This window comes from Aureobasidium pullulans, assembly GCF_000721785.1.
Source record: "Aureobasidium pullulans EXF-150 unplaced genomic scaffold scaffold_20, whole genome shotgun sequence".
Classification (NCBI taxonomy): Eukaryota; Fungi; Ascomycota; class Dothideomycetes; order Dothideales; family Saccotheciaceae; genus Aureobasidium; species Aureobasidium pullulans.
The window spans coordinates 219,478-242,562 of record NW_021941040.1 but is presented as its reverse complement, the minus strand read 5'-3'; the positions used below and the strand labels follow the sequence as shown (position 1 = coordinate 242,562).

Genomic DNA, 23,085 nt, shown 5'->3' with positions numbered 1-23,085 from the left:
GCCTCTCTGCGAACGACTATATCGATCTGAAAAACATTGTGCATTTTTACAGGCTAGACGACACCAGGCGTGGCCGCAGGAGATGGCTGGAAGTGACGGATTTTAGCACACGGGGAGGAAGCAAAATCCCGATTCCCATATAGCGATCCCAACAGGAAACTTCTGTCCGCCCCGTCGATCTTCTGGGGTATGTCTTACATGACATGGAGTACAGATTCAGGGTTCAGGCGGTAGTCTCAATTCGTTGCTCGATCAAATTTGCAACTCCCTTGCTCTATTACGATACATCGGGAGATTGGATTCATGGCTATGTAAAACTGCTCAAGAGGTCCCTCGCTTCCGAGCAGCGACGATTACTCAATTACAGGCGTTGGGGAGATCGTATCTTGTGGCAGACCTGACCAGCGGCTGACAAACACTCTTCCCTCCTTGATCACCGCCAGCAGGTGCTTATCTGGCTTATCAAACATCTCCATGTCGGTCAGCGGATTCTCATTCATGATCAGTATATCGGCCGAAAATCCAGGAGACAACTGTCCCAGCGCCTTCTCCTGTCGTAACATACGAGCCGGATTGATAGTAGCGCTCTGTAACAGTTGCAACGGCGACAAGACTTGACTTCGCAAAGCAAACTCCTTTGTTTGTGCAGCTGTCAAAGGACCCAGGAGATCAGTACCGTAGCAGATGGTGACTCCGGCATCAGAAGCGATCTGAAGGGATTGCAGGCCCTTCTTGAGCACGATTTCATTCTTCGCCACTGACTCTGGTGGTAAAAAGCCAGTCCAATCTGGCGAAGCCATCTCAGAGTAGGTAATCAAGGTTGGTGTCAAAAAAATATCCTTAGCTGCCATCAACTTGGCAGTTTCCTTGTCGATGAAGTTGCCGTGTTCAATGCCTCTGACGCCGTTGTGGATGGCATGTTGAATGGCTTTGGGTGTGTATGCATGTGTGGTCACCCACCTGTCGGCTTGGGCTGCCACAGTGGTGATGGCTTTGATTTCTTCAGCCGTGAATTGTACATTCTCAAGCGCATCTGTAGGACTCGCGACACCACCACCTCCCATGATCTTGATGAAGTCACTGCCGGTACGTGTTTCCTCACGAACGCCTTTGATGCACTCATCCACTCCGTCGCAGATATGGCCAACGCTGTTCGTCCCACCACAACAAGCAGTGTGATCATGAGGACCCCGTTGATCGCCATGACCGCCCGTCTGAGAAAGTGCATGGCCAGCAATGAAAAGGCGAGGTCCAGGAAAAACGCCATCAGCAATCGCTTCCTTAAGAGCCAACGTGGCTCCACCACAGTCGCGTACCGTGGTGAAGCCTCTGCTCAGCATCTGTTGACATACATATGGCTGTCGGAAGGCAGAAACGGCGAATTCGCTGCCAAACACCTTTGCGAGATCTGCGGTACCAGGGACGGCGGTGATGTGGACATGAGAATCGATTAAGCCTGGGACTAGGTATTTTCCTGTTGCATCTATTCTGATGGCATCGGATTCGGAAGTGTTTCTTGCCAGACCGTCGACAATCCATTTGATTTGACCGTCGCTGGTGCATAGCGAACTATTTGATCGGATGGAGCCATCGACGGTGTTTATAATATTTGCGTTTTCGAAGATGTATGTTTTCGGTGGTGAAAGTGCCCAAGGCTTTATCTTTCGCTCTGCAGACAGCATATCGCCCTGGTTCTGGGTCCCTTCTTCCGCGATAAGGATCCAGGGCTCGTCGTCTGAAGGACTGTCCATGGAGTGTAGACTTGAGAATGATTATCCGGTACAGAACCTGCGCTGTTAGGTGAGCTTCGAACAGAGTCCAAATCGATCTGAGAGAAGATGAGTGTATAATGGTAGTCAGGCCAAATGTTATCATGCCATGTTCCTTCGCCTATCTGGTCGTTCATCCGAAGACATTACCCCGCAGTTGCCCGAGACTGAATATATAATTCGCCTATCATGACGATCTTCCATCGACATTTACAATTTTCATGATTTCTTTGGACCCTCCTCGGTTTCCAAAAATCATCCTGCATTTTGATGGGCCCACTCATGACCATGTCATGACTTAGAGATCTCAATCGACATGCCCATTCCCCTGGATACCGGAGTGACATATCCTTAGCACCCTGCCGACGATGTGATAAACGTGTCAAAATGCAAAATGTTTTCCGAATATCAGTGAGCCTCCAGTGAGAGTCGATATTTGTACGCTCTCAGTGGAGGCACGCATGTGGTTAAAAATCCTCTTGCATTTTGACCGCCTGTTTTCTCTACATGTTGTGTTTCTGGAGGAACAGTAACAGTGGCTCAACCCTGCCTTGGGCAAGAACAAGGGTTGGATATCTCTTGACTCCACTCCCCGGCGCACATTGCTTGTCAAAATGCAGAGTGCTTTTCGGAATCTAAAGAATGTCCACCGAGAGTCATTTTTCTATCAGCTTTCCTTGAACAATCTATACAGTCGTGTCATCTAACATCTTGCAACCAAGAAATCGAGTCCTTTCTTCACAGCCAACCAACCAGGTCCTAAATCTTGCGTACCAACACCAGGCATTGCATCAAACATATGTCTAGCGCCCTGCACAATCTCCACCTGAACATCCTCCGCTCCAGCTTGGCTCAATTCATCAGCAGCCTTGACCACAAGATCTATCCTCGATCCAGGTGTTTCGTCAAGATCTCCTTGGATGAAAAAGGTAGGTGGCCATACCGCTCCCGCATCAGTGAATTCAGAACAAGGATCCAATGCTGCGAGTTCCTCGGGTGAGGACGTTATAGCGGTATTCCAGGTTCCTGTTTTGAGTAGGTTGATCATGAATCTTACGCGGATGGACATCTGTGTTCCTGGAATAGGTAAGCCGGCTTCGGAGATTTGTTTGTCAGGTGGGCAGAGTTGATTCCGATCTTCCGGTGTAGGTGTGAATTCTGGAGCTTGATTGTAGGGCGGCAGGTTGTAGGGCTCATTAGTACGAGACAGAGATGGTTGAGAGAGGTAGAGCGAGGGATAGAGGACAGTAACGGCTTTGATGTTTGTTTCTCCACGTGCTGCTAGATGGAGAGCTAACAAGCCACCTGCTGAAATGCCCATAGCTGCGATCTTTGAGGCGTCCACGTCGATGTTATAGGTAGAGAGCATAAGGGATCCAAGGGTTGATTTGCAGAAGTCGTAAGAAGCGTGGGTATCGGGTATTGCACCTTTGAGAGCGCTGACTTGAGGGCAGAGACGGTAATTAGGTATGACGACGACGAAGTTGTGGGAGGTGAGGTAGTCGATTTGGACTTGAGGTATCATGGCATCGCTACCGATTACAAAGCCTCCAGCATGGAGGATAATCACTGATATACGTGTTAGCTAATATATAGTGGTTGGCAGGAAGCTGTACTTACCGATGGGTTTCGGAGTCGACGTGTCGGGCGTCCAGCATACCCTGGCATAGATGGGATTGCCAAAGTCATCAGTACAATACTGTAGACGGTCACTCTTCACCGCTGTCATGATGTTCGCTTGGTATGGAATATTGTTCTTGCTTGTGTTGATGGAAGATATCAGCAAGCCACGGGGAAAACCTCCTCCTTTATGTCAATCCTCACATGGAGCCGGCATGGAAATTGCTCCGAGTATCATATTGAATAGTCACTGACTTGCATCAAGTTCGGTGTTTAGGAAGTGGCAGGCCGACCCAGCCACGAATCCTGCGAGACGGCAGTCCGGCCAATCAATGCCGACACGAAGCGCATGTTGACCTCCCCGACAACCGACGACGGTCAAGATTGAGCGGTCAGAATGCAAGAAAATACTGGGCATGCAGAGAGTGTCCATTGAAAGCTGATGGAAGTCTCTTGTTACCCAGATCCTCGTACATTTCTATTACCAGATTCTTGACAGCATCTCGTGCTGGGAGTTACCGGCATGCGTAATCTCTCATGTCCGATAGGACTTGTCTTCGCCAGCGTGAAACCTTCCGATCGCATGGAATCATACTTTGTTGCTGAGATTGTCTAACTGGACAGGTTGAAGCTGTTGACGCCTGCTTGATTTGAGTACTGCGACGCTAACAAGCCATTGTAGGAGGAAGGTTGCTCTGCAAGGTCGAGACAATTAGTAATCCAAGCTCCATTGAATACAGGTTTTGGCTGCACTTACGCGAATGGAAGAGTATACAAGAAGGCGAGAGCTCCCATGAACTGATTCGCCATTATGTAGGATAGTTTGACCAAGAGCAGCACGATTGTCAGACACTGAAAACTCTGCATCTTCACGGCAAGGGCAGGCTCTAGTTCACCCATAACGTAGAGGTGAATTTGACTGACGTAGACATAGTCAACCACTATGACACCGACCAGACACAGGACGTTGCTATTACATGGTCAATTTTGTGGTTTTCTCTTTTGTACCAGAGTACGGACCTATAATCGAATGGCGTTTCGAATAGCCCAGCAACACCTGTGACGGCTAGAAAACCACAGATCCAGAATTGAATAAGCCAGAAGACGTAGAAGACATAGCGTACTGATTCCCAAGGGTTGGCTTTCGATGGTTCGGAGCTGAGATAGAGCATCTTGAGAGTTGTTGTAGGTCAGGTTGACGTTGTGCGACGAATGAAGTGTGCGATGTGCGAACAAAAAATGGAAGAATCGTAGCGATAAACTCAAAGGACATCGGCCATCTATATGCGAAAACGTAGGAGCTCGGGGTGCCTGATCTGAGCGCTCAGCCTCGCGATGAGTCGTGCTTGCAACGCCGAATCCTACCGGTGATGATGGTCTATTCTACGCGCGCGGCTCTCGCGGATTGTAAAAATAGATCTGCTTAGATACAACATCGGCACAGGTTCTCTGCAGTCGACTGCGGTAAGTATCAAAACATGGGAACGGGTATGATGAAAGCGCCGAAGCCGTTTAGCATTACAGAGACAATACCTTTGAGACAGGCAAGGTCGCTGAGCGAGAGCGAATCATAAGCAAGCCTTTCGCGCTGCAATGATCGCGACACCGCAGATAGACTGTCGCGATGTTCGGCTAAATAGTCGCATCTTCGACGGTGGTATCATTGGCGGTCTTGCAGCTAGTAGATATGCCGTTGCCGCAGTAGACTCGAACATCAATGTCGCATATGTCATAAGAAATTGTCTTGCTAGTCGTGTTGGGTTTTCAAGATGAAGGAGAGCGTGAAACATGATTCGAAACTGGATGATGATGACGCTGGAATATCATGATCATCTCGGATAATCTTCGGTCGATCATGCCTCATCCACACATCATAGGAAGCTGCAACCTAACTTGAATCTCTCCTTCCTTCCTTAACTGCTCGTGACGCAAAGGGGATTTTGAGTAGGGTTAACCTGTAAAAGGCTGTCTGCATGCAACATGTATGACCTTACCAGGCATCGACTGTTTGCAAGATGCATATATTATGCAAGCAAACAACGTACAAGCTCAGGCAAAGAACATTTCTAAACCGAGAGGTGTTAGAGCTACAGAGCAGACCAGGCCAATAGTAAGTAGACGATAGTTGTTGCATTACATGAAGCTGCCCAAAATAAATGCAACGTGAGCGACATCATTGTCGAGGGCTGCATGACTGTCGACCTTTTCCACCTTCGAAACTTACTCGACTTGGAAGCTCATCTCGTCCGAGAAATTGATCGGCGTTGGTAGGCTGCCAGCTTCACTCGAGCGCAAAAGTCCACAGCTTTCACTGGCATCAACCTCCGCGCTGATTCGAACTCGCGACCTTTTTGCATACACCAACGAGCTTTCCTCACCAGCACCTTCCCTTGCTCGTGACCACGGAACATTCAACGCCGACATCCGATCCATCAAGAAGCTGTCGAAAATGGCACCTGAATCAGCCCCAAAGCGTCGCGGATGGTGGAACAGGCCCAACATCTCGGCTGTGAGCAGTTTCTCAACCAAATCGAGGGACATTGATGGCTGATATTACTTAGGCAACCCGCGCCATGGCTGCCTCGTTCGGCAAGAAGAAGAAGAACAACAAGAACACTCCGCTGAAGGAAAGTACTCCGCTGGTTATCCCCGACGATCTGAGCTTGACCGGCGCCTGCGCACTTGAGCCCTTGTATGGTGATGAGCCAGTCGAGGCCAAGCTGGAGCAAGACGTTGCGCATCTCGTTGAGCCCACCAAGAAGACACAGGATTACGCCGGCCCAGGCTCTATCTTCCGCATTCGTAACAATGTATTCGACTTGCCCAAGGTCAAGTCGAAGCCTCGCGATCGTCTCAGATCCATGTACAAGAAGAGGACCGCTGGAAATTCACTTACAGGCTTCTTCAGTCTGCCCACCGAGATCCGCAACCAGATCTACGGTTACATCTTCCACGAACGCCTGATCATCATCAAGCATAACGAGGCTTGGGTTTCTTCCAAAGGCACCCCACTCACCGATGCCCTCGACGAGTACCGTCCTAAAGGCAGCCGCAGCAAAATCCTCAAGTGCATCAGAATCGTTAACATCAGCAGCAAGAAGACCCCTGCCGAAGCTGAGCGCAAGTTTGCCAGAAGCAGAGGAGTCTCGTACGACGGAATTCCTGGTCAGAAGCCTCTGTCAAGGGAGGGCGTCAACTGGAAGACTTCGATTTGCAGTCTTCCTCTTGTCTGCAAGCGTATCAACGCTGAGGCTGCGCCAATCATGTATGGCACTACCGCTTTCTACTTTGACAATGCTCAACGTCTGAGAGCCTTCCTCAACACCGTCTCTCCCACCAACCTGGCCTGCATCACTAAACTGTACGTTCACGTGCGTGTCTATGGGATTCCCGTCAAGGCTTGCGATCTTGTCTGGGAAAAGGAACACATTGAGTGCTGGATCTCCGTCTTCAAATTGATTGCCAAGAAGATGACCAACCTTCGTGCAATGCGTGTCACCTTCACCATGAGAAGTCTCACAGACGGCTTGAAGCGTGCTTTCAAGCCCGCCCGTTACAACACCGACTGGAAGGAGCGCGCAGGCTATATGCTCATGCTCAAGCCTCTTTCGAGCTTGTCCATGTTGAAGGACTTGCGTGTCGTCATCAAGGCTGCAGATGACTACATGCAGCAGTTCCAGGAAGGCCTTGCTCACATGCTGTACAGCTTTTGGCGACTCGCCAACATCCAACCCATCCATCAATTGAAGATCAAAGTTGAGGCCCTCCATCAACAGTACTTTCAGGAGATGCACCACGGACTTGAGAAGGCCATGAAGGATGTCGCACGTTCCGAGAAGGTTGACAAGTCGTTTGCTCCCGTCTGTCTTGCCGTCCGTCAGTACATGGACTTTATGTTGGACCCTGTTGGTTCGATGTTGATGATGGAGTATGAGAAGAAGAAGGAGGAGGAGAGGGAAGAGGCGGAGAAGGGCAAGGAGGTGAAGAAGCAGAAGGGCAAGAAGTCGAAGCTCTGATTACCATCGAGGTGCACGAAGAGACAGCTTCTGCTTCATGTTGAAAAGAAGAAATGCGACCACGAAGTTCAAAGACAACAATACATACGACTACGACACGAAGACATGAAGCAATACACAACACAAAGCACGGGATCCACGAAAAGACGAAAACCAGGAGTCACAAAAAAAAACACAAGAGGGATTGACCGAGCAGCTTGATGAGAGAAAGAATGCTACCGCAAGAAGGATGATAGACACGGAAAGGGGCAGTGCTCGCTACTATGGCTTGACAATCTCCTCTTTTTTTTTCAATTTGTACAACTATGGTATTGAAGCTGCAAGAAAGCAGGAACAGAAGGAAAAAGTAATCAGGGAACACGGCGCTTGATAGCAGACTATTGAGCAGCTCATGGCAGAGACAGTGGAGACAGATTATGGTACACACAAGAGATGAAATGGAAGTTGAGAAAAACACACAAATTGTGCCTGAGCTTGTGCATAATAATGTGGGAGGTGTGAAACAGGTGAGGTGTCGCGATAACGCGTTCCGTCCGCGGGGTTGGTTCTGGATGGCGGGCCCGGTGAACAGCCCACTCACGCGCGGACTCCTAAGCTTTGTCTTGTTACAGACCGTCTGGAGAGTCTTATCCGACATGCACTATGCACCGCTATCTATTTTCGAAGCAGCGCATATTCCCCTGCACATGATCAGAAGCTGGATTTTGTGTGATTTCCCTATCTTGAACAGTGAAGACGAACATATCGAAGCGGCGAGTAGTTGAATATCATCGTGCTTCAATATCTTGCCTGTCAGGTTCGTCTCGGTGTTCCTGAGTGCACACGTCGGATAAGAAAAACGCCATGAGTTCGGAGCCAAAGGCCAAAGCTTTGAACCTTTATGGAGCTTTAGCTTGGCGCGTCAAGGGACACAGTTTCGTGTGGGTTGGGAATTATTTAAAAAGGAGGCATTGGGCACGATTGTAGGGTCTTGTCAGACGATCGGATTTTGCAACAATGGCAAGCAAAGACGTGTACAAGTCCGAGTACTCGGAGGAGTTGACCAACTTCATCGACACTCCTGCCGTCCCTGCTCCTGCTCCTGAGAGCACCGAGTTTGGTGTACGCAGCACTGCCGTGAGTCTCTACCTCTTCCTGTGAAGCCAATGCCATACTAACTCAACTGCTACAGTACCCGGCAATCAAGAATGCACCTCTCCCCGCCGACGCAGCCGGCAGCGAGTCGTTCAACAACTATGTCCTGTTCGCTCTCCTCGGCGGCATTCCTGCCTACCTCGCATACAAGGTCGGCGGTGGCTTCAAGACATGGGTCTTCTTTGGTCTCTTGACTGCCATCCCCATCCTGATGGCCTTCTGGACCATTGCCTCTGGCTACACTCCCCGCAAGAACGAAAAGGCCCGCTTCCCTGGCGCCCCCGTCGAGCACTACCTCAAGTTCCACAAGGAGGCCGACCGCGCAAAGTACCACGGCCGCAGCAAGATCCCCATGGAGACTTTCCACGAGAAGTACTTTGACGGTGATGTCGACTTCAACGGTGACGCTCTTGAGGTCATGGAGTACCGTCACGACTGGGCCAACTTCCGCTTCACTCTGTCTCTCTTCTGGTTCTTCCTTACTGGCATGATGCCCGAGGTCATCATGCACACTCGTTCGCAAGACGAGGAGCAGGTCCGCGACCACTACGACCGCGGTGACGACTTCTACTCTTGGTTCCTCGGCCCTCGCATGATCTACACCTCTGGTATCATCTCTGAAATCAACAAGGAAGAGTCCCTCGAGCAATTGCAGGACAACAAGCTCGCCATCGTCTGCCAGAAGATTGCTCTTCAAGCTGGTGACCGCATGCTCGACCTCGGCTGTGGCTGGGGTACCCTCGCCAAGTTCGCTTCTGCCCACTACGGTGCTCAAGTCACTGGTATCACTCTCGGTCGCAACCAGACTGCCTGGGGTAACAGCGGTCTCCGCAGCCTCGGCGTCCCCGAGGAGCAGAGCCGCATCCTCTGCATGGACTACCGCGACACTCCCGTCCCCAAGGGCAAGTACAACAAGATCACCTGTCTCGAAATGTCCGAGCACGTCGGTGTCCGTCACTTCTCCACCTTCCTCAGCCAGATCCACGACATGCTCGATGATGACGGTGTCTTCTTCATGCAATACGCTGGTATCCGCAAGTCTTGGCAGTACGAGGATCTCATCTGGGGTTTATTCATGAACAAGTACATCTTCCCCGGTGCTGATGCCTCTACTCCTCTCGGCTGGACCGTCGACAAGCTTGAGGGCGCTGGTTTCGAGATCAAGAGCATTGACACTATCGGTGTTCACTACAGCGCCACTCTCTGGCGCTGGTACCGTAACTGGATGGGCAACCGCGAGAAGGTCGAGGCCAAGTACGGCAAGCGCTGGTTCAGAATCTGGGAATACTTCCTTGCCTACTCCACCATCATCTCCCGTCAAGGTTCCGCCACTTGCTACCAAATCACCATGGTCAAGAACATCAACTCTACCCACCGTGTCGAGGGTATCAACACCCAGTTCGGTCTTTCGGGTGCTCTCGAGGCTGCAAAGAAGGCCGCAAAGGCCGTCTTCCCTTCCGCCAAGGCCTAAATCTCTCATGATGTTGAAGATATGAACAAAGAAAAGCTGCATGACTGTTGATGAGTGTGTTTTGAAAATATGCCATTGTACAAATATGATTTTGTGGTTGCTTGCCATGTACTTTTCTGATGAGCAAACAAAAAAGAGTCATGATTGTGTTGATTTACCTTGAGGTGATGAGGATATGAGGAGGACATTATGAAATGAAAGATGATAGACAAAAACATGATCTGTTCAACCCAGTGTTCAACCTTTCTTGCATTTGAGCAATTGTGCCCTGTTATGTCCTGACCATTGTCGGTAGCAGAATATATCTGAGAGGTCCGTGTAAGATCGCCGTGACGGAACAGCTGGACAAGCTTTAAAGGTCAGACTGCCAGTCGACTACAAATTCTTTACTCTTTGGTAAGACATTGCAATTCGACAGTATCGCATTTATCAGCATCTACGGCATACCTGCTCTTTCTGAAATTGCTGTTGGATGTTACTTTGTACAATCGCCGCACCTTCCAATTGATCGACAATCCATCCCTCGACCCCGCACCGCAATCGCACTCACCCGCCCTTTCCTCTGAGATTCTACAGGTCGAAATAACGATCGTAGGCAACCATTTTCCATCTTGGTATCGATGACGTTGATTGAGGATTACTGATACACACGGATTGTACAAGACGCCCGATGATAAGAAGAGAGAAAGGTCCCGATTTCAGATTTACACGATTCACCCGAAACCAGCAAACAACTGCGGCTGTACTCGTATATACGACCATGAAGCTTGAGATTTCTCGACCTCCAGGCTATGTCCTGGCAGCAGGCATGGTGTCTCTCGGAGGGTTTCTGAATGGGTATATTCTCTTACCATCTATCTCGTCAACAATCAATAACATTTGCTGACTTTGCACCAAGCTACGATACAGGCAGCATCGGTGCTGTGACCGAAATGCCATTCTTCACATCTAGCATTGGCGAACTCACGCCCTTTCTCCGTGGATTCACAGTCTCATTGATCATGCTTACTGGGGCCTTCCCATCCTTCTTTGCTGGACAACTTGCAGATCGCTTTGGAAGACTTGCGATTGTGGCAGCAGGTGCACTAGTGTTTGCTACTGGAGCTGCTTTGGAGGGATGTGCCAACAAACTCGCCATGTTTCTCGTTGGTAGAGCACTGTGTGGGATTGGTGAGGGTCTTTGGATCAGTAACATCACAGTGTAAGTTCTGCAGACTTGGCTTGTGGAGAGGTGGACGAAGACTGACTTGTTCTCAGATACATTACAGAGATTGCACCATCGGCGCGAAGAGGCATGCTAGTGTCGATGCCTCAGTTCATGGCTAATGCTGGTATTTGTGTTGGCTACTTTACCTGCTACGGAAGTGTGCAGATTGAATCGAGCTTCTCGTGGAGAGGTGAGTCGTGCTTTTCTGACCTTCTCCAATCTCCTTGCTGACCATCAATGCAGCACCATACATCATTCAAGCTATCCTCGGACTCGTCTTGGCTACCACACCATTCATTCTACCTCAATCACCTCGCTGGCTTCTTCTCAACGGTCACCGCGACAAGGCTATCGAGGAACTCAAACGCCTCGACTTTAGTGCCGTGGAGGCTGAGAAAGACTTGCTCGGTCCCGCCGCTGAACAACAGATATCCGCCAGACAACCCGGTGCTGTTGAGGGACTCACTCGACTCTTCCGCAAGCCGTATCGCAAGCCTGCATTACTCGCCCTCTATGTGCTGGGAGTCATACAACTCAGCGGTATTGATGGTGTGCTCTACGTAAGCTTTCCACATCTTCGACCATACCAGAAACCTTGCTGACTGATCAACCGCAGTACGCATCCACCCTCTTCGCCCAAGCCGGCATCTCAGCAAAAACCTCCTCCTTCCTCGCCTCAGGCCTCTCAGCTATTCTCATGCTCGCAATAAGCATCCCGGCTGTCCTCTTCACCGACTCCATATCCCGCCGCACCAACGTAATAACCGGCGGCTCCATTCTAACCTTCTGCATGTTCACAATCGGCACACTCTACGCATCCAACTCCGTCACTCCTCAAAATCCAGCCCGTTGGCTCGTCATCGTTTTGGTCTTCGTCTTCGGTCTAGCTTACTCCGCAACCTGGGGCATCGTGGGCAAAATCTACGCTTCGGAGATCCAACCCGCTGCTACGAGAAGTGCTGCTAGTTCTGTAGCCCAAGGACTGGGTTTCTTTACGAATTGGATCGTCGCCATCATTACACCTGTGTTACTGGCAAACTCGAGCTTTGGAGCGTACTTTTTGTTCGGAAGCATTTGTTTCGTTAGTGTGTTGGTGTTGATGGTCAGTATGCCTGAGACCAAAGGGTTGAGCCTTGAAGCTATTCAAGAGGCTTTCTTGGTGCCCGGAACTGCTCAGAGGGGGAGGGTGGTCAGTTTGCTGAAGAGATGGGCTGGTCTTGGAGGGTCTGTTCCTGTTGCTGCGGGAGGTGCACAAACCACAGAGTCTGCTGTTGAACTCAGGGATGTGGGTGGTCTTTTGACTCAAGATGCTGCTGTTAGTGGTGTACAGACGACCTCTCTGGAAAGTGGAAGTGAGAGAAGTGTCAGGGCCTAGATGAACAACAAGGGAACAGGGCTTCCAAAATTCCTTTTACTTCTTCTCACACATACGCATACACAACAGCTACATATGGAAATTCACAACCGAATACCACAAACCAGTACTGTCCGACAGGTTGAGCTCATCCATGTAAGCCACTCTCACCAGGAGTATTTAAATAACTTTGAATATCACCCTTGCATTTTGACAGGGATCTGGTGATGTCCACGTTGACTTGGACATGTCGGTTACTGTAGCGGTAGAAAACCGTAATCATGCGTGCCTTCAAGAACTTAAACCCCTCTTACATCCCTCTCCCTCGAAACAGTTGTAAAGATCATAAACTAACACCGACCTCGCTCTTCGTCCGGAATGAAGCCATAGGGATGGTGAATCAGGTGGCGGCAGGGAAGTCTAATCAAAGCACTCGCTGGAGGAAGGGGTGATTCGAACTCGTCGTAGATTTTCGTTGGCGAGGAAGGCGAGAGAGCTGGGACGATATATACTGCTACGAGTGCGTCACGAGTGTGGTATTAACGTAGTATGAACGTGGTATGAACGTAGTATGAACGTAGTATGAACGTAGTATGAACGTAGTATGAACGTAGTATGAACGTGGTATGAACGTGGTATGAACACATCACAAGCACATCACAAGAGTAGCAGTAAACGCGGAATAAATGGCTAGGCAGATGTAATATTCATATGCTTATCTACTGCATGGTATCCAAGAACTATATACGAGAGTACCAAGCTACCTGTCCTGTTCGGATTGTTAGCACAATGCATAAACAACAAAGTGATGCAAAACAGAAAGAGTTTGAAGTGGAGGGAAAAGATCAGATAGAGCTAATAATAAAAAGCATCAAGAATGGCACGGAGGGATTCAATCTCCATTGGCCTCAGTGATATAATATTAATCATCATAATGGGGTAAGGTGTAGGACGTCAGAGGAAGAAAAGAAAGAGGTGTGAACGTACAGATTGGATCGGTGGTCGTGGATATCGTCGACTGCTAGGTTAGATTGAACAAAAGAGTGTAGAACTCTTTTCGTCACAGAATCTGCAATCTCGACGTCGTGGGATCGAGTTTGCCATCGGACGATAATACACGGATCGTGTCCATACGAATTGTATCGTCTTTCTGCGCGAGAAGATGGCGCGTTTTCGTGATCTCAAACCAGAACAGATGCTACTCTGCATATGTTTGAGAGATCATGGTTCCTACGAGGAGATGCCGCCGACAGTCGAATAGAGAGTTCGCGCACAACGAAACACTGGCTTAGCCTGAGCGAAAGAGCACAGGGCCCCGCGGTCGCGGGTTCAGACCTCTCCTTCGGCAGTCGGTGTACTGATTGAACAACCCTTGGAACGTTCTCCAATGCCAGGATGTCGAGATCTCATCCGCGTGCTCTCACCTTTGTAAAACCATGTAGCAAACACAAAGCAGTGAACCGAGAGAATGCGTAAGAGAAAGGAAAGGAGGGAGAAGAAGAGAAAAAAACGCGCCCACGAAAAAGTCCGAGCGCCCAATTCTGAAAAATAAAAATCTTGGCACTCACCAAAATTTTGAGATTTGTTTCAAGCATCAGATATTGCTTTTCTAGACCCATAACAAACGGCAAAAAGAACAGACAGCGTGTGTGAAGGAATAGCCGAAGGCGGGGCTCGAACCCGCGACCTTGAGGTTGACGATATCGTGATGATAAGAGCCACACGCTCTACCGATTGAGCTACCCCGGCAGGTCTGATGATCAAGTTCACTGAGTGAACTGGCTGCTGACTGATGGAAGAGGCATGGCTCGGTGGGTATATGTAGCTTGCTCCAGCACAGCTCGAGGACGTGATTGAATCGTAGTGCCAGACCAACGAGTCATCCAGGTCAAGGTGTGGAACAGGGGTACCGAGAGGTAACAGCAACGACGAGGTGGTCGGATCCAGAACCTCAGACATGGCTGTATCAGCCATGCTGACACAGCAGTATTAGCAAGCAAGATTTCAGTCATGACCGCGTGTCCTCCAGGGCTCGGGTGTCAGAGGTTGAAACCCACGATGTGTTGTTGACCATCAAGGACCAGAAAGCTTGGGCTGAGAAAGAGACTCTTCACGACACCAGCGTAGTCGTTATGTATCACCTGGAGCAGGTCCAATATGGTCAGATGTGCTCAAGGTTGGTCGTCGATCCAAAGTCCTGTAGTGGCCTAATAGGAAAGATGGAAGGAGCCCAAAGTCAGGAGCATGGAACCCAGACAACAAAGATGCCATTATAAGTCGAGGTGCCAGTCCACCTAGAAGCAGGAATAGACGAGAATATCTTTGAGATGGCTAACTTGACCTATGATATGGTATAATTGTCGATCAGATCGAAGGGACCATATCCAAGAATTGATGAGTACAAAGAGTCACATTGCTGACAGTATGATAAGCACAGAAACGAAAGGGTGTTTTGGTGATATAAAAGTATGTATGAGAGGTGGTGGTGAAGCTGCCACGTTGACCTCGAGACTCGAAGCGTTGTACGAAAGGGGAAGTCGACCCCACATGACGCCAGAAAAGAGGCCCCTCGACAGGTGGCATCAGCGTGAAGCTTTCAGATCATCTTTGTCCAAAATATTTTGATTGTTCAAACAACAACAACATCACAATGGAACAACTCGAGACCGCCCTCCGTCCGGTGCTGCAGCCCATCACCCAGAACCTCCCTGGACCAATCCGCGACATTGGTATCTCTCTCCTTGGAAACCACTGCTACAAGACTCTCATCCACGATGTTCAACTCAGCGATGCATCTTGCTTCAAGCTGGCCATTTCCAAGGGCCTCGGTATTGGTATCATCGGCGCATCCGCCGTCGTCAAGATTCCTCAGCTTCTCAAGCTCCTGAACTCGCAGTCAGCTGCCGGTTTGAGTTTCCTGGCCTACGCTCTCGAGACCAGCTCATACCTCATCTCGCTCGCCTATAATGCTCGCATGGGCTTCCCCTTCAGCACCTACGGTGAGACGGCTTTCATTGCCGTCCAGAACGTTGCCATTGCAGCTTTGATCCTTCAATACAGCGGCAAGGGCGCAGCTGCTGCTGCCTTTGTGGCTGGTCTGGCTGCTGCTGGCTACTCGCTCTTCAGCCCTGGCATCATCGACATGAAGACCATGGGCCTTCTTCAGGCCGGAGCTGGTGCTCTGGGTGTTGCCAGCAAGTTGCCCCAGATCATCACTGTCTGGCAGCAGGGCGGCACCGGTCAGTTGAGCGCTTTCGCCGTAAGTCAAACCATTCACTCGTCGCACTATCTACACCTGCTAACCCTCATGTCTCAAGGTCTTCAACTACCTCTTCGGCTCCCTCTCCCGTATCTTCACAACCCTCCAAGAAGTCGACGACAAGCTCATCCTTTACGGCTTCATCTCTGGCTTCGTCCTCAATGCCGTCCTCGCCCTCCAGATGATCTACTATTGGAACAGCGCCCCTAGCAAGGTCAGCGCTCCTTCGCACAAGCTGAACGAGTCGGGAAGAAAGGAGGCTATTGCCATGACCACAAGCGCTGAACCCAAGGGCAAGGGCCCAAGCACTCGCAGAAGAGGTTAGATATGGGTACATTGTCTTGGTATATACAGTACACGCATACAATTCTTTGTTTCAGAAGTGTTTCCTGAAAGACTGGTGATATCATATGGTTGCAGACGCCTGCAGGGTCCGGCCTCAAAGGCGCATGATCTGTGTAACATCAAACCGAGCAGCGACACGCCCTTGTCGTTTGTCTATCATATTCACCTCTTATATCTACCCGTCCTACTTCCCTGTCAAAAAGGGTTGTCACTCTATATCATGATATCTTCACACCTCTTCCCCGAACACGACTGGACCAACGAGAAGCACATGGCAACCTTTGCCGAATCTCTCCTCGCCAGAAGCTTTGGAACAAGATATCCTGAACCCGCACCCACCATGACACACAAGATCAAGGCCGATGTAGTCTTTCGCATGTTCAACAACATTCTCCGCCCTCTTCTCACAGACATCGATGCCGATGACGAGACTATCCGAGCCCACGACGAAGCTGTAGAGTCCGTGGCATTCGATGCATTGTGGGCTACCTGTTTGCTACTCCACAAGAGAGGCGGAACACATCTTCGAACTCTCTACGCCAAAGCCGCCAATCTTCCCGTTGATGGGTTTGGCAGATTTCCAACCTATGTCGCGGCTTTGATCGATGACTTTGGTCCTGTCAGAGGTGAATGGGGCAATACATGTGCCTTACCTTCTGTATGATGAAGTGCAAGCTTTGAAGCCGCAAACATACGCAGCGAGCCACAGAAAGCAATTCTTCACTCTTTCGGAGGCTGATAATTTTGCAAGTTTTGATGAAATCGACACCTCAGGCCCCGAAGCTTTTAGCGCTTGGTGGACATTCCATGCTTTCGAGCGGGGAGAGCCATTGCAACGTCTCAGATCCTTCTCGGTCTGAGGCCCTCTGCCCTTCAAAGCCGTCAAGCCTCATCTCAAGCTTGCTGTCGTGTTCGCCGAAGATCGATTGACTGAAGATACCGGTCTTGTTGCTTTCTCCACTACACCTTTCTACCATGTTTCTGCGTTGGACAAGAAAAATTAGACGGCCATCGATCCCTTGTATCTTCTTCCGAATGCGATTGGTTATCTTCCTGGGGAGGCTTGGGAGTATCCGTATTTCGATCGTTCCGCAGCTGTGTATTATTCCATCATCGAGGGAAATGACGAGTACTCTGGTGAGATTAGGAGGCTGGGTGGAATCGTGTTCCAAAGGACGCCTTGCGGTATTGCTCCGACCAAGATCAGATATACCGGGGATGAGGCAACCGACACCGATCCAGAGAGACTCCAGGAAGACGAACACAACCCACAGCCGGATAAACAAAGCCACCGAGAAAATATCACACCATCTTTGGGGGATTCAAGCACGATCCGGTTGATCCACCACTATTTTGACCATTGCGTCGTCTCTAACGTCAACACGGACATCAGAGATGACTGGGCATGCAAGCTGGAGGGTTGCAATCCTTCTCACACTGATATATACAAGCGTTTGGTTGACTCTTACTACGCCAAAAGAGAGTCAAAGGGTCTCGACTGCGAGGCAAAGTTCGACACTTGGGCACGCCCATCAAGTTCTGATGAGGGCGAGTGACGAAGATTATGCCCTTGGAAGTTGCAGCGATGTCTTGGATCCCGAAGATAGTGAACTTACCGATCTGGGGTAGTTACTAGCTCGCAGATAGTTGTAGGTGAAGGACCGAGGTAGAGGAGACAATGCGTTTGATGTTGCAGGAGTGAAGGTGCCGGAAGTATGCTTGGAAACTCGACTTTCGTACGCCCGTGGGTCGACTCGTTCGACTCGTCGCCGCGCCATACACCACTGTTTCTGTGCCCATTAGCATAATTCGAAAACAATGTTGCGTCCAATCTGTACTCCTACCGTTTTTGTGACCTCCCGAATTCGCTCGTTCAGCCACCCAGGTCTCTCACGACTCTGTACATCCCTGCACCCAGTCGAGCTCATGGAAGCATACGCTGCATTTGTTCCGCTTCCCACCGTTCTCTTGCATCGAGGCTGCGATACCAAGCTCGAATCATTTCTCGTGTCCCCTTTTCATACTGGCTTAACCAACCGGGCATCCGACATGTTTCCACATCTCCATACTCGCTCGATTCTCCAGAAACAGTCACTGCCTCTCTTTCGTTGCTGCTTGTCGACCAGTACAAACTGCGGGTTGTTACGGTGCCGACATTGACTTTGTAGAGTACTGCCAGCCATAGCCATGTTGCCGGTGTCTGGTAGATTCCCACATCTCCGTCTCCGCTTAATTTCCTGGAAGCAGACGCTGGCCCTGTTCCGTTTCTCGTCATTTTCCTACGCTGGAGCTGTGAGATCTCAGAGTATTAAGGCACCGACATCGACCTCGTACTGCTAGTCGGATGCGTATCTATCGGCTGCGGTTTGAATGGAAAGAGGCTAGGGCCCAGTAATATGAAGTGACTTAGTCGACAAGATTGCGTGACTCGAACAACCGGATGTTTGGAAGAAAGAGAGGTTGATTTAGGATGTCGTTGCGTATTTTGTAAATCAGAGGAAATGTTGCGGCGGCTGACACTGACTCTCAGCCTGCGAGCTTGATTTTGTAGACAGCCTGTCGAACTGCAGGAGGATTTTTGTGTGTGGTGGGTTTCCAGAGGGAGCGGGAAAGAGATGTTTTCTCTCGTGAGCTCGCCCATTCCATCCATTCCCCAATTGCAACTAAGGAGTGAGAATGAAGGGTACAGTAGCACACTCTGGCTGTCCTATAGAAGGTATGTCAATGGTTTATGGTCGTTCTGTTGACAAGATATTGTGTTTGCCAGGCTGGATCCGGGTCATACCAACAGCGAGTAGCACCGAGGTTTAAGCGAGATACGTCCGTGCACGTCACGCCAACGCTGCGACTGCCTGTCGCGACTCATGATTGCCAGCAATGCTTTTCCTCTACAAAAATGTCACTCTTTGTCGATGCCTTCATGCCAAATGCCAGATAGAATGGAATTCGAACGCATGGGCCGATGATTCGCCTGCCCCGGTCCTGAACCTGGTCCATGAAAGCGCCCTCAGTCTTGTCAATGCATCCCTAGCATTGTGTGCTCATCCGAGGATGTCTCAATGCTCTTGGTGTTTGACAATGTATATCCGCTTCGTAACATGGGAGAGCCAACAGAGGCCCGTCACACGAACCTGGATCAAGCTGCTTCCGGAGCTGTCTTACCTATGAGTTCTATGTCCTGACGAGCGGTCCAGGTCTTTGAATCATGGCGCGAAGATTCAGGACAATGACAACGGAGCAGAGGGATCGCTTTGGGTTTCTGCGTTTGGTAGCTCTGGCAACTGGGTGCGCGTGGATAGAGGTTTGTCAGACAGGAGTAAGAGATCTCACAGACAAACGTGACTTGAATGTTCTGGAACCAAGCCAGCAAAGGAAGATCAATAGTTGATCGTTCTGCAGTTTCATCCGGTCACTGCGAAGTCGACTGTTCCTTCCCATTCTCACTGAGCGAAATGGCTTACGCCTCGCATCGTCATCGAAGCTCGCTCGGCGACAGCCAGGTAGGAAAGAGCAGTTGCCTCCCGCCTTCCTCGAACGAAGCGTTAGGGGCTATTCACTTACTCGACCGTCTTCTCAAAGCTCTTCCTTCATCAACCAGATATCAACCAAATATCAACTCACTTTGCATCTTTCACGATAGCTTATTACTGCTTCAAGCTTGTCACCATTCTACAGAAGATACTGGGCTCTTCAAAGCTCGTCTTGTGGTCTCTGGATCTATTCCCTCTCAGCTCCTGGCCCACTCGCTCTATAAAGTCCGCGCGCGACTTCACGGTTTTCTCGATCGAGCAACTCACCTGAATCAGCGCCAGCATGGGGTACCAGTGCTCTCAGTGCTCACATGTGAGCCCAAGCAAGTACAACATGACATCCCATATTCTCTACAAGCATACCGATACAAAGCCGTTCGCCTGTGAAACTTGCAAGTCAACCTTCGTCAGATGGTAGGGTTTCCCACATGACTACAAGTTGGATCCAGGCTAAAATATGCAGGGAGACTCTTCTGAGACATGTTAAATTCAACCACGGACGCCAGAGTCTCGAGCCTCATGAGAAGCAGCGCGATGACGTGATCTTCAACCGCGCACGGCAAGAAGTAAACCATTGCGCCTGGGTTGAGGACTCTTCTGCTGCTTCAGATCCGGCTCCCATACAGCCCGCTCCCATGCAGTTCGCTCCCATGCAGTTCGCTCCCATGCAGCCCGCTCCCATGCAGCCCGCTCCCATGCAGNTTGAGAGCAGTAACACCACTCACTCTCACTAGACATATAACAAATATTGGACACCATTCTGTCTCTTAATGTGTCTTGCACAGATGCGCGTGCTTTTTGAGATGCCGATGCAAGACACAATATCTACCCTTACCTGCCAACCCCTTATGTTTAACCTTAATCTAAGTGCTCTAGGAGTATCGTAATGCATGATTATGCTCCGAAATTTGTCTGTTGTATTGAGAGATTCGGAGATGTTCGATAGATTTACACGTGGGTTGAGTGAGTTTGCGGGATGTGGTGCACTGCTCCCGAGTCCTGCCCCTATTACTTCCGCTTATCACCACTGCCGGGTTAATGATGTTGTGTGTCCTTCTGGAATGGTTTCTTTGATCATATGTTCGTGTTGTAATGTAGAGTATTGCCTGATTGTCGTTGTATCCGATATCGTCTAGTTGTCGTCATGTTATCGCTGTGAGCAAGTTAGAGGATGTTGGCGGGCCATCGACTTAGCTTCCCGTACAGTCATAAGGCCTATGACTCCCAAATGGTGGCGAAATCACTCGCTTCCAGGATCACTCGCTTGCAGAGCTCGCAAGCATATAATATCTCCTACCCCAACGCCCTCCGTGTTTCCTTTCTCTTTTTTTCTTCTTTCCATACTGCTTCTGTATTTTACTACCAAGCTCAAAACATTCCAAAGTATTCCACATCCCATTCTCACAATGCTTGCTAAAATCATTGTCAGTATTCTCTCCCTTTGCGGCCGTGCCCAGAAGGAGGAAGCCGAGTTATTGCCCATGGTGCGTTGTGACTTCGGTTGCGACGTACACGTTCATGGTAGATCCGCCGACGAGTGCTCGAAGCCTCGCGAACCAGAGAAGGTGGAAGTGCCGGAGGTCTCGAAAGAGCACGGTAGCTTCTGCAAGTTCAAACACGAGGTGAGTACACTCCTCAGCATCAGGGTTCAGGAGAGGTGTCTGTCAAAAGCGCCTCTTCAGGCCCCGGAGTTGCCCCACAACCGCAGGGAATTCAGGAGGCCTCGGCGTGCGATAGGTTGGGAAGGCCGCATGGGCATACCTCCTCAGGATCTCGTATCCACGCACGTCAAGGTCTCCAAGTTGAGGTTCTCTAACGAGCATCAGGTGCAGAAGTACGATGTTCATGGCCCGCCGTGCGTCGTCCGACGAGCAGAACAAGTTGGAGGTCTTCGGGCTGGCGCGTTCGTGTGGCCGGATGGCTCTCTGTCTTTAGGCAGGGTCCACCCGAAAGCCAGAAACCGCACGAACGCGTCTGATGTTTGGTCTACCCACGGGCACATGGTAAGCTACACCTGACGTCTCCAACCTTCCCTTCTCATGCAAGAACGTATCGTATCGCTTGTTTCTGCCTTGCCTCCTGATTCTTGTTGTCGGTGATCACTCGACGGCCTTGCCGGGCCGTTGACTTGTGAACCACTTCAAGCTCCCTTAGAGGCCTGCTCTGGCCCTTGGGAGGTCGTGAAGCTGTTACCTTCGGGCGTACGGGCTTTGCGGTTCTCAGTGTTGTTGTAGGGTGGGGCAGGCGCTTAACCACCTTCATTATGGACCCGAAGCTGTTGCACATTGGAGTCTGCTCTGACACTTGTGCGTACGGGCTTTGGGAACCCAGATGTTGTGTTGGACCCACGGTTCTTGCATGAGCGGGGTTGGAAGGGGTTTGGCTTTGAAGGCAGTCAGTTGTGGCTATGACGTTGTCCGTTGGGTGTTCCATTCACCAGAACAGTCCCCCTCTTTCCTATCTGTTCGGACTTCTGTACCACCGGTGGCTCGTTTGCCTCAACACTTTCTTTGCGGTTGTGGAAGTCTCTCTGTCGCTGGGGCGTGTACACTTCATGTTTGGGACTCTGGTTCGTGAGTCACTTCTTTCATTTTCGTCGTCGATGCAAAAACTCGTGTCTTTCTTTCCTCTTCTGGGGCGGTCGTTTGGGTGGGTTCACTGGCGGTGAGTTTTGCAAGTGTGGCCGAGGTGGGACTGTGGGTCTTCTTTGTCTGTTACTCGAGAAGGGAACAAATAGTTAGATTTCAGTTAACAGAGGCGTCGAACCACCTCCGAGCATGAACAGCTCGTAAAAATAATCCGGAGCGGAATCTCTAGTAAAGCAACTATTTTCATTGGTCTTCTTGGTTTAGAACCAGGGGCTGAAGAAGAAAATTGTTGCAATCATGCACAACCCTCTTTCTAGCACTTCGGTCAGAAACACAATGCAGGATCCTCGTAAATATAGTCTTCCGTTGTCGTTTCTTTGAGGTTGTCGCCAGTTTGACCAGACTGATGTTTCGATATGTGTCGTTTGGTTAGACGGAACTTTGCATGGCAGCAAAGACTCTGTATAGCTCGAGGTCCTGGGAAGGAGTTACGCCTTGAAGCTCTTTGTATGAGAGTGTCTCGGTCGACTGTGCTCAAAGGAATCAGTTCTTTGCGGCCGCCCGTACAACCTTGTGTACACATTCTCTGAAGCAAGAGGGCACTCTTCCTGCTATACATGTTCGGGAATAACCAAGACGAGGTGAAGTTGGAACAGACGCATGACCGGGTAGGTTTCTCAGCCATCATGCAAGCCAAGCATTGGCTATCGTCGTCGTTGTACGGAGAGTCGGAACTATGCTGCATGTCAGCCGTGATCCGGATGCCAAGCTAGACAGATCAGAATGTGTCCA

The 23,085-nt window shown here is 50.1% G+C and overlaps 11 protein-coding genes across 11 annotated transcripts; 6 read left to right on the top strand and 5 right to left on the bottom strand.

Moving 5' to 3' along the window:
• Positions 1–226: 226 nt before the first annotated feature.
• Positions 227–1,857, bottom strand: M438DRAFT_348269 (amidohydrolase). The gene has a single exon (XM_029906102.1). The coding sequence runs from the start codon at positions 1,749–1,751 to the stop codon at positions 354–356; it is 1,398 nt and encodes a 465-aa protein (XP_029757365.1). The 5' UTR covers positions 1,752–1,857; the 3' UTR covers positions 227–353.
• A 615-nt stretch (positions 1,858–2,472) lies between these two features.
• M438DRAFT_280023 (alpha/beta-hydrolase) lies at positions 2,473–3,498 on the bottom strand (the record flags this gene model as incomplete). Its single annotated transcript, XM_029901135.1, has 2 exons — positions 2,473–3,338; positions 3,390–3,498. 2 exons carry the CDS (start codon positions 3,496–3,498, stop codon positions 2,473–2,475), a joined length of 975 nt encoding a protein of 324 aa, XP_029757364.1.
• Positions 3,499–3,978: 480 nt separating this feature from the next.
• Positions 3,979–4,561, bottom strand: M438DRAFT_338269 (uncharacterized protein; the record flags this gene model as incomplete). The annotated part of the gene is made up of 3 exons (XM_029904099.1): positions 3,979–4,084; positions 4,147–4,359; positions 4,410–4,561. The coding sequence occupies 3 exons, from the start codon at positions 4,559–4,561 to the stop codon at positions 3,979–3,981; spliced, it is 471 nt and encodes a 156-aa protein (XP_029757363.1).
• Positions 4,562–5,838: 1,277 nt separating this feature from the next.
• M438DRAFT_338268 (uncharacterized protein) lies at positions 5,839–7,405 on the top strand (the record flags this gene model as incomplete). The annotated part of the gene is made up of 2 exons (XM_029904098.1): positions 5,839–5,898; positions 5,951–7,405. 2 exons carry the CDS (start codon positions 5,839–5,841, stop codon positions 7,403–7,405), a joined length of 1,515 nt encoding a protein of 504 aa, XP_029757362.1.
• Positions 7,406–8,401: 996 nt separating this feature from the next.
• Positions 8,402–10,185, top strand: M438DRAFT_408180 (S-adenosyl-L-methionine-dependent methyltransferase; the record flags this gene model as incomplete). Its single annotated transcript, XM_029909941.1, has 2 exons — positions 8,402–8,521; positions 8,577–10,185. 2 exons carry the CDS (start codon positions 8,402–8,404, stop codon positions 10,008–10,010), a joined length of 1,554 nt encoding a protein of 517 aa, XP_029757361.1. The 3' UTR covers positions 10,011–10,185.
• A 585-nt stretch (positions 10,186–10,770) lies between these two features.
• Positions 10,771–12,592, top strand: M438DRAFT_279993 (general substrate transporter; the record flags this gene model as incomplete). Its single annotated transcript, XM_029901133.1, has 5 exons — positions 10,771–10,847; positions 10,909–11,211; positions 11,268–11,407; positions 11,461–11,777; positions 11,834–12,592. 5 exons carry the CDS (start codon positions 10,771–10,773, stop codon positions 12,590–12,592), a joined length of 1,596 nt encoding a protein of 531 aa, XP_029757360.1.
• Positions 12,593–14,134: 1,542 nt separating this feature from the next.
• On the bottom strand, positions 14,135–14,728 carry M438DRAFT_98380 (uncharacterized protein). Its single transcript, XM_029910453.1, has one exon. It carries the CDS (start codon positions 14,543–14,545, stop codon positions 14,159–14,161), a length of 387 nt encoding a protein of 128 aa, XP_029757359.1. The 5' UTR covers positions 14,546–14,728; the 3' UTR covers positions 14,135–14,158.
• A 493-nt stretch (positions 14,729–15,221) lies between these two features.
• On the top strand, positions 15,222–16,155 carry M438DRAFT_280215 (mannose-P-dolichol utilization defect 1 protein; the record flags this gene model as incomplete). Its single annotated transcript, XM_029901153.1, has 2 exons — positions 15,222–15,830; positions 15,889–16,155. The coding sequence occupies 2 exons, from the start codon at positions 15,222–15,224 to the stop codon at positions 16,153–16,155; spliced, it is 876 nt and encodes a 291-aa protein (XP_029757358.1).
• Positions 16,156–17,497: 1,342 nt separating this feature from the next.
• On the bottom strand, positions 17,498–18,910 carry M438DRAFT_384870 (uncharacterized protein; the record flags this gene model as incomplete). Its single annotated transcript, XM_029908960.1, has 3 exons — positions 18,137–18,910; positions 17,792–17,965; positions 17,498–17,612 (listed from the first exon to the last, which is right to left on the bottom strand). Exons 1-3 carry the CDS (start codon positions 18,448–18,450, stop codon positions 17,498–17,500), a joined length of 603 nt encoding a protein of 200 aa, XP_029757357.1. The 5' UTR covers positions 18,451–18,910.
• Positions 18,911–19,432: 522 nt separating this feature from the next.
• On the top strand, positions 19,433–20,161 carry M438DRAFT_98327 (uncharacterized protein). The gene has a single exon (XM_029910452.1). It carries the CDS (start codon positions 19,523–19,525, stop codon positions 20,090–20,092), a length of 570 nt encoding a protein of 189 aa, XP_029757356.1. The 5' UTR covers positions 19,433–19,522; the 3' UTR covers positions 20,093–20,161.
• Positions 20,162–20,922: 761 nt separating this feature from the next.
• On the top strand, positions 20,923–21,723 carry M438DRAFT_280137 (uncharacterized protein; the record flags this gene model as incomplete). Its single annotated transcript, XM_029901147.1, has 1 exon — positions 20,923–21,723. One exon carries the CDS (start codon positions 20,923–20,925, stop codon positions 21,721–21,723), a length of 801 nt encoding a protein of 266 aa, XP_029757355.1.
• Between the last annotated feature and the right edge of the window lie 1,362 nt (positions 21,724–23,085).

Excerpts from the sequence above, each read along its gene's own strand:
- M438DRAFT_348269 (XM_029906102.1), bottom strand. The coding sequence starts at position 1,751 with ATGGACAGTCCTTCAGACGACGAGCCCTGGATCCTTATCGCGGAAGAA.
- M438DRAFT_98380 (XM_029910453.1), bottom strand. The coding sequence starts at position 14,545 with ATGGCTGATACAGCCATGTCTGAGGTTCTGGATCCGACCACCTCGTCG.
- M438DRAFT_98327 (XM_029910452.1), top strand. The coding sequence starts at position 19,523 with ATGTTCTGGAACCAAGCCAGCAAAGGAAGATCAATAGTTGATCGTTCT.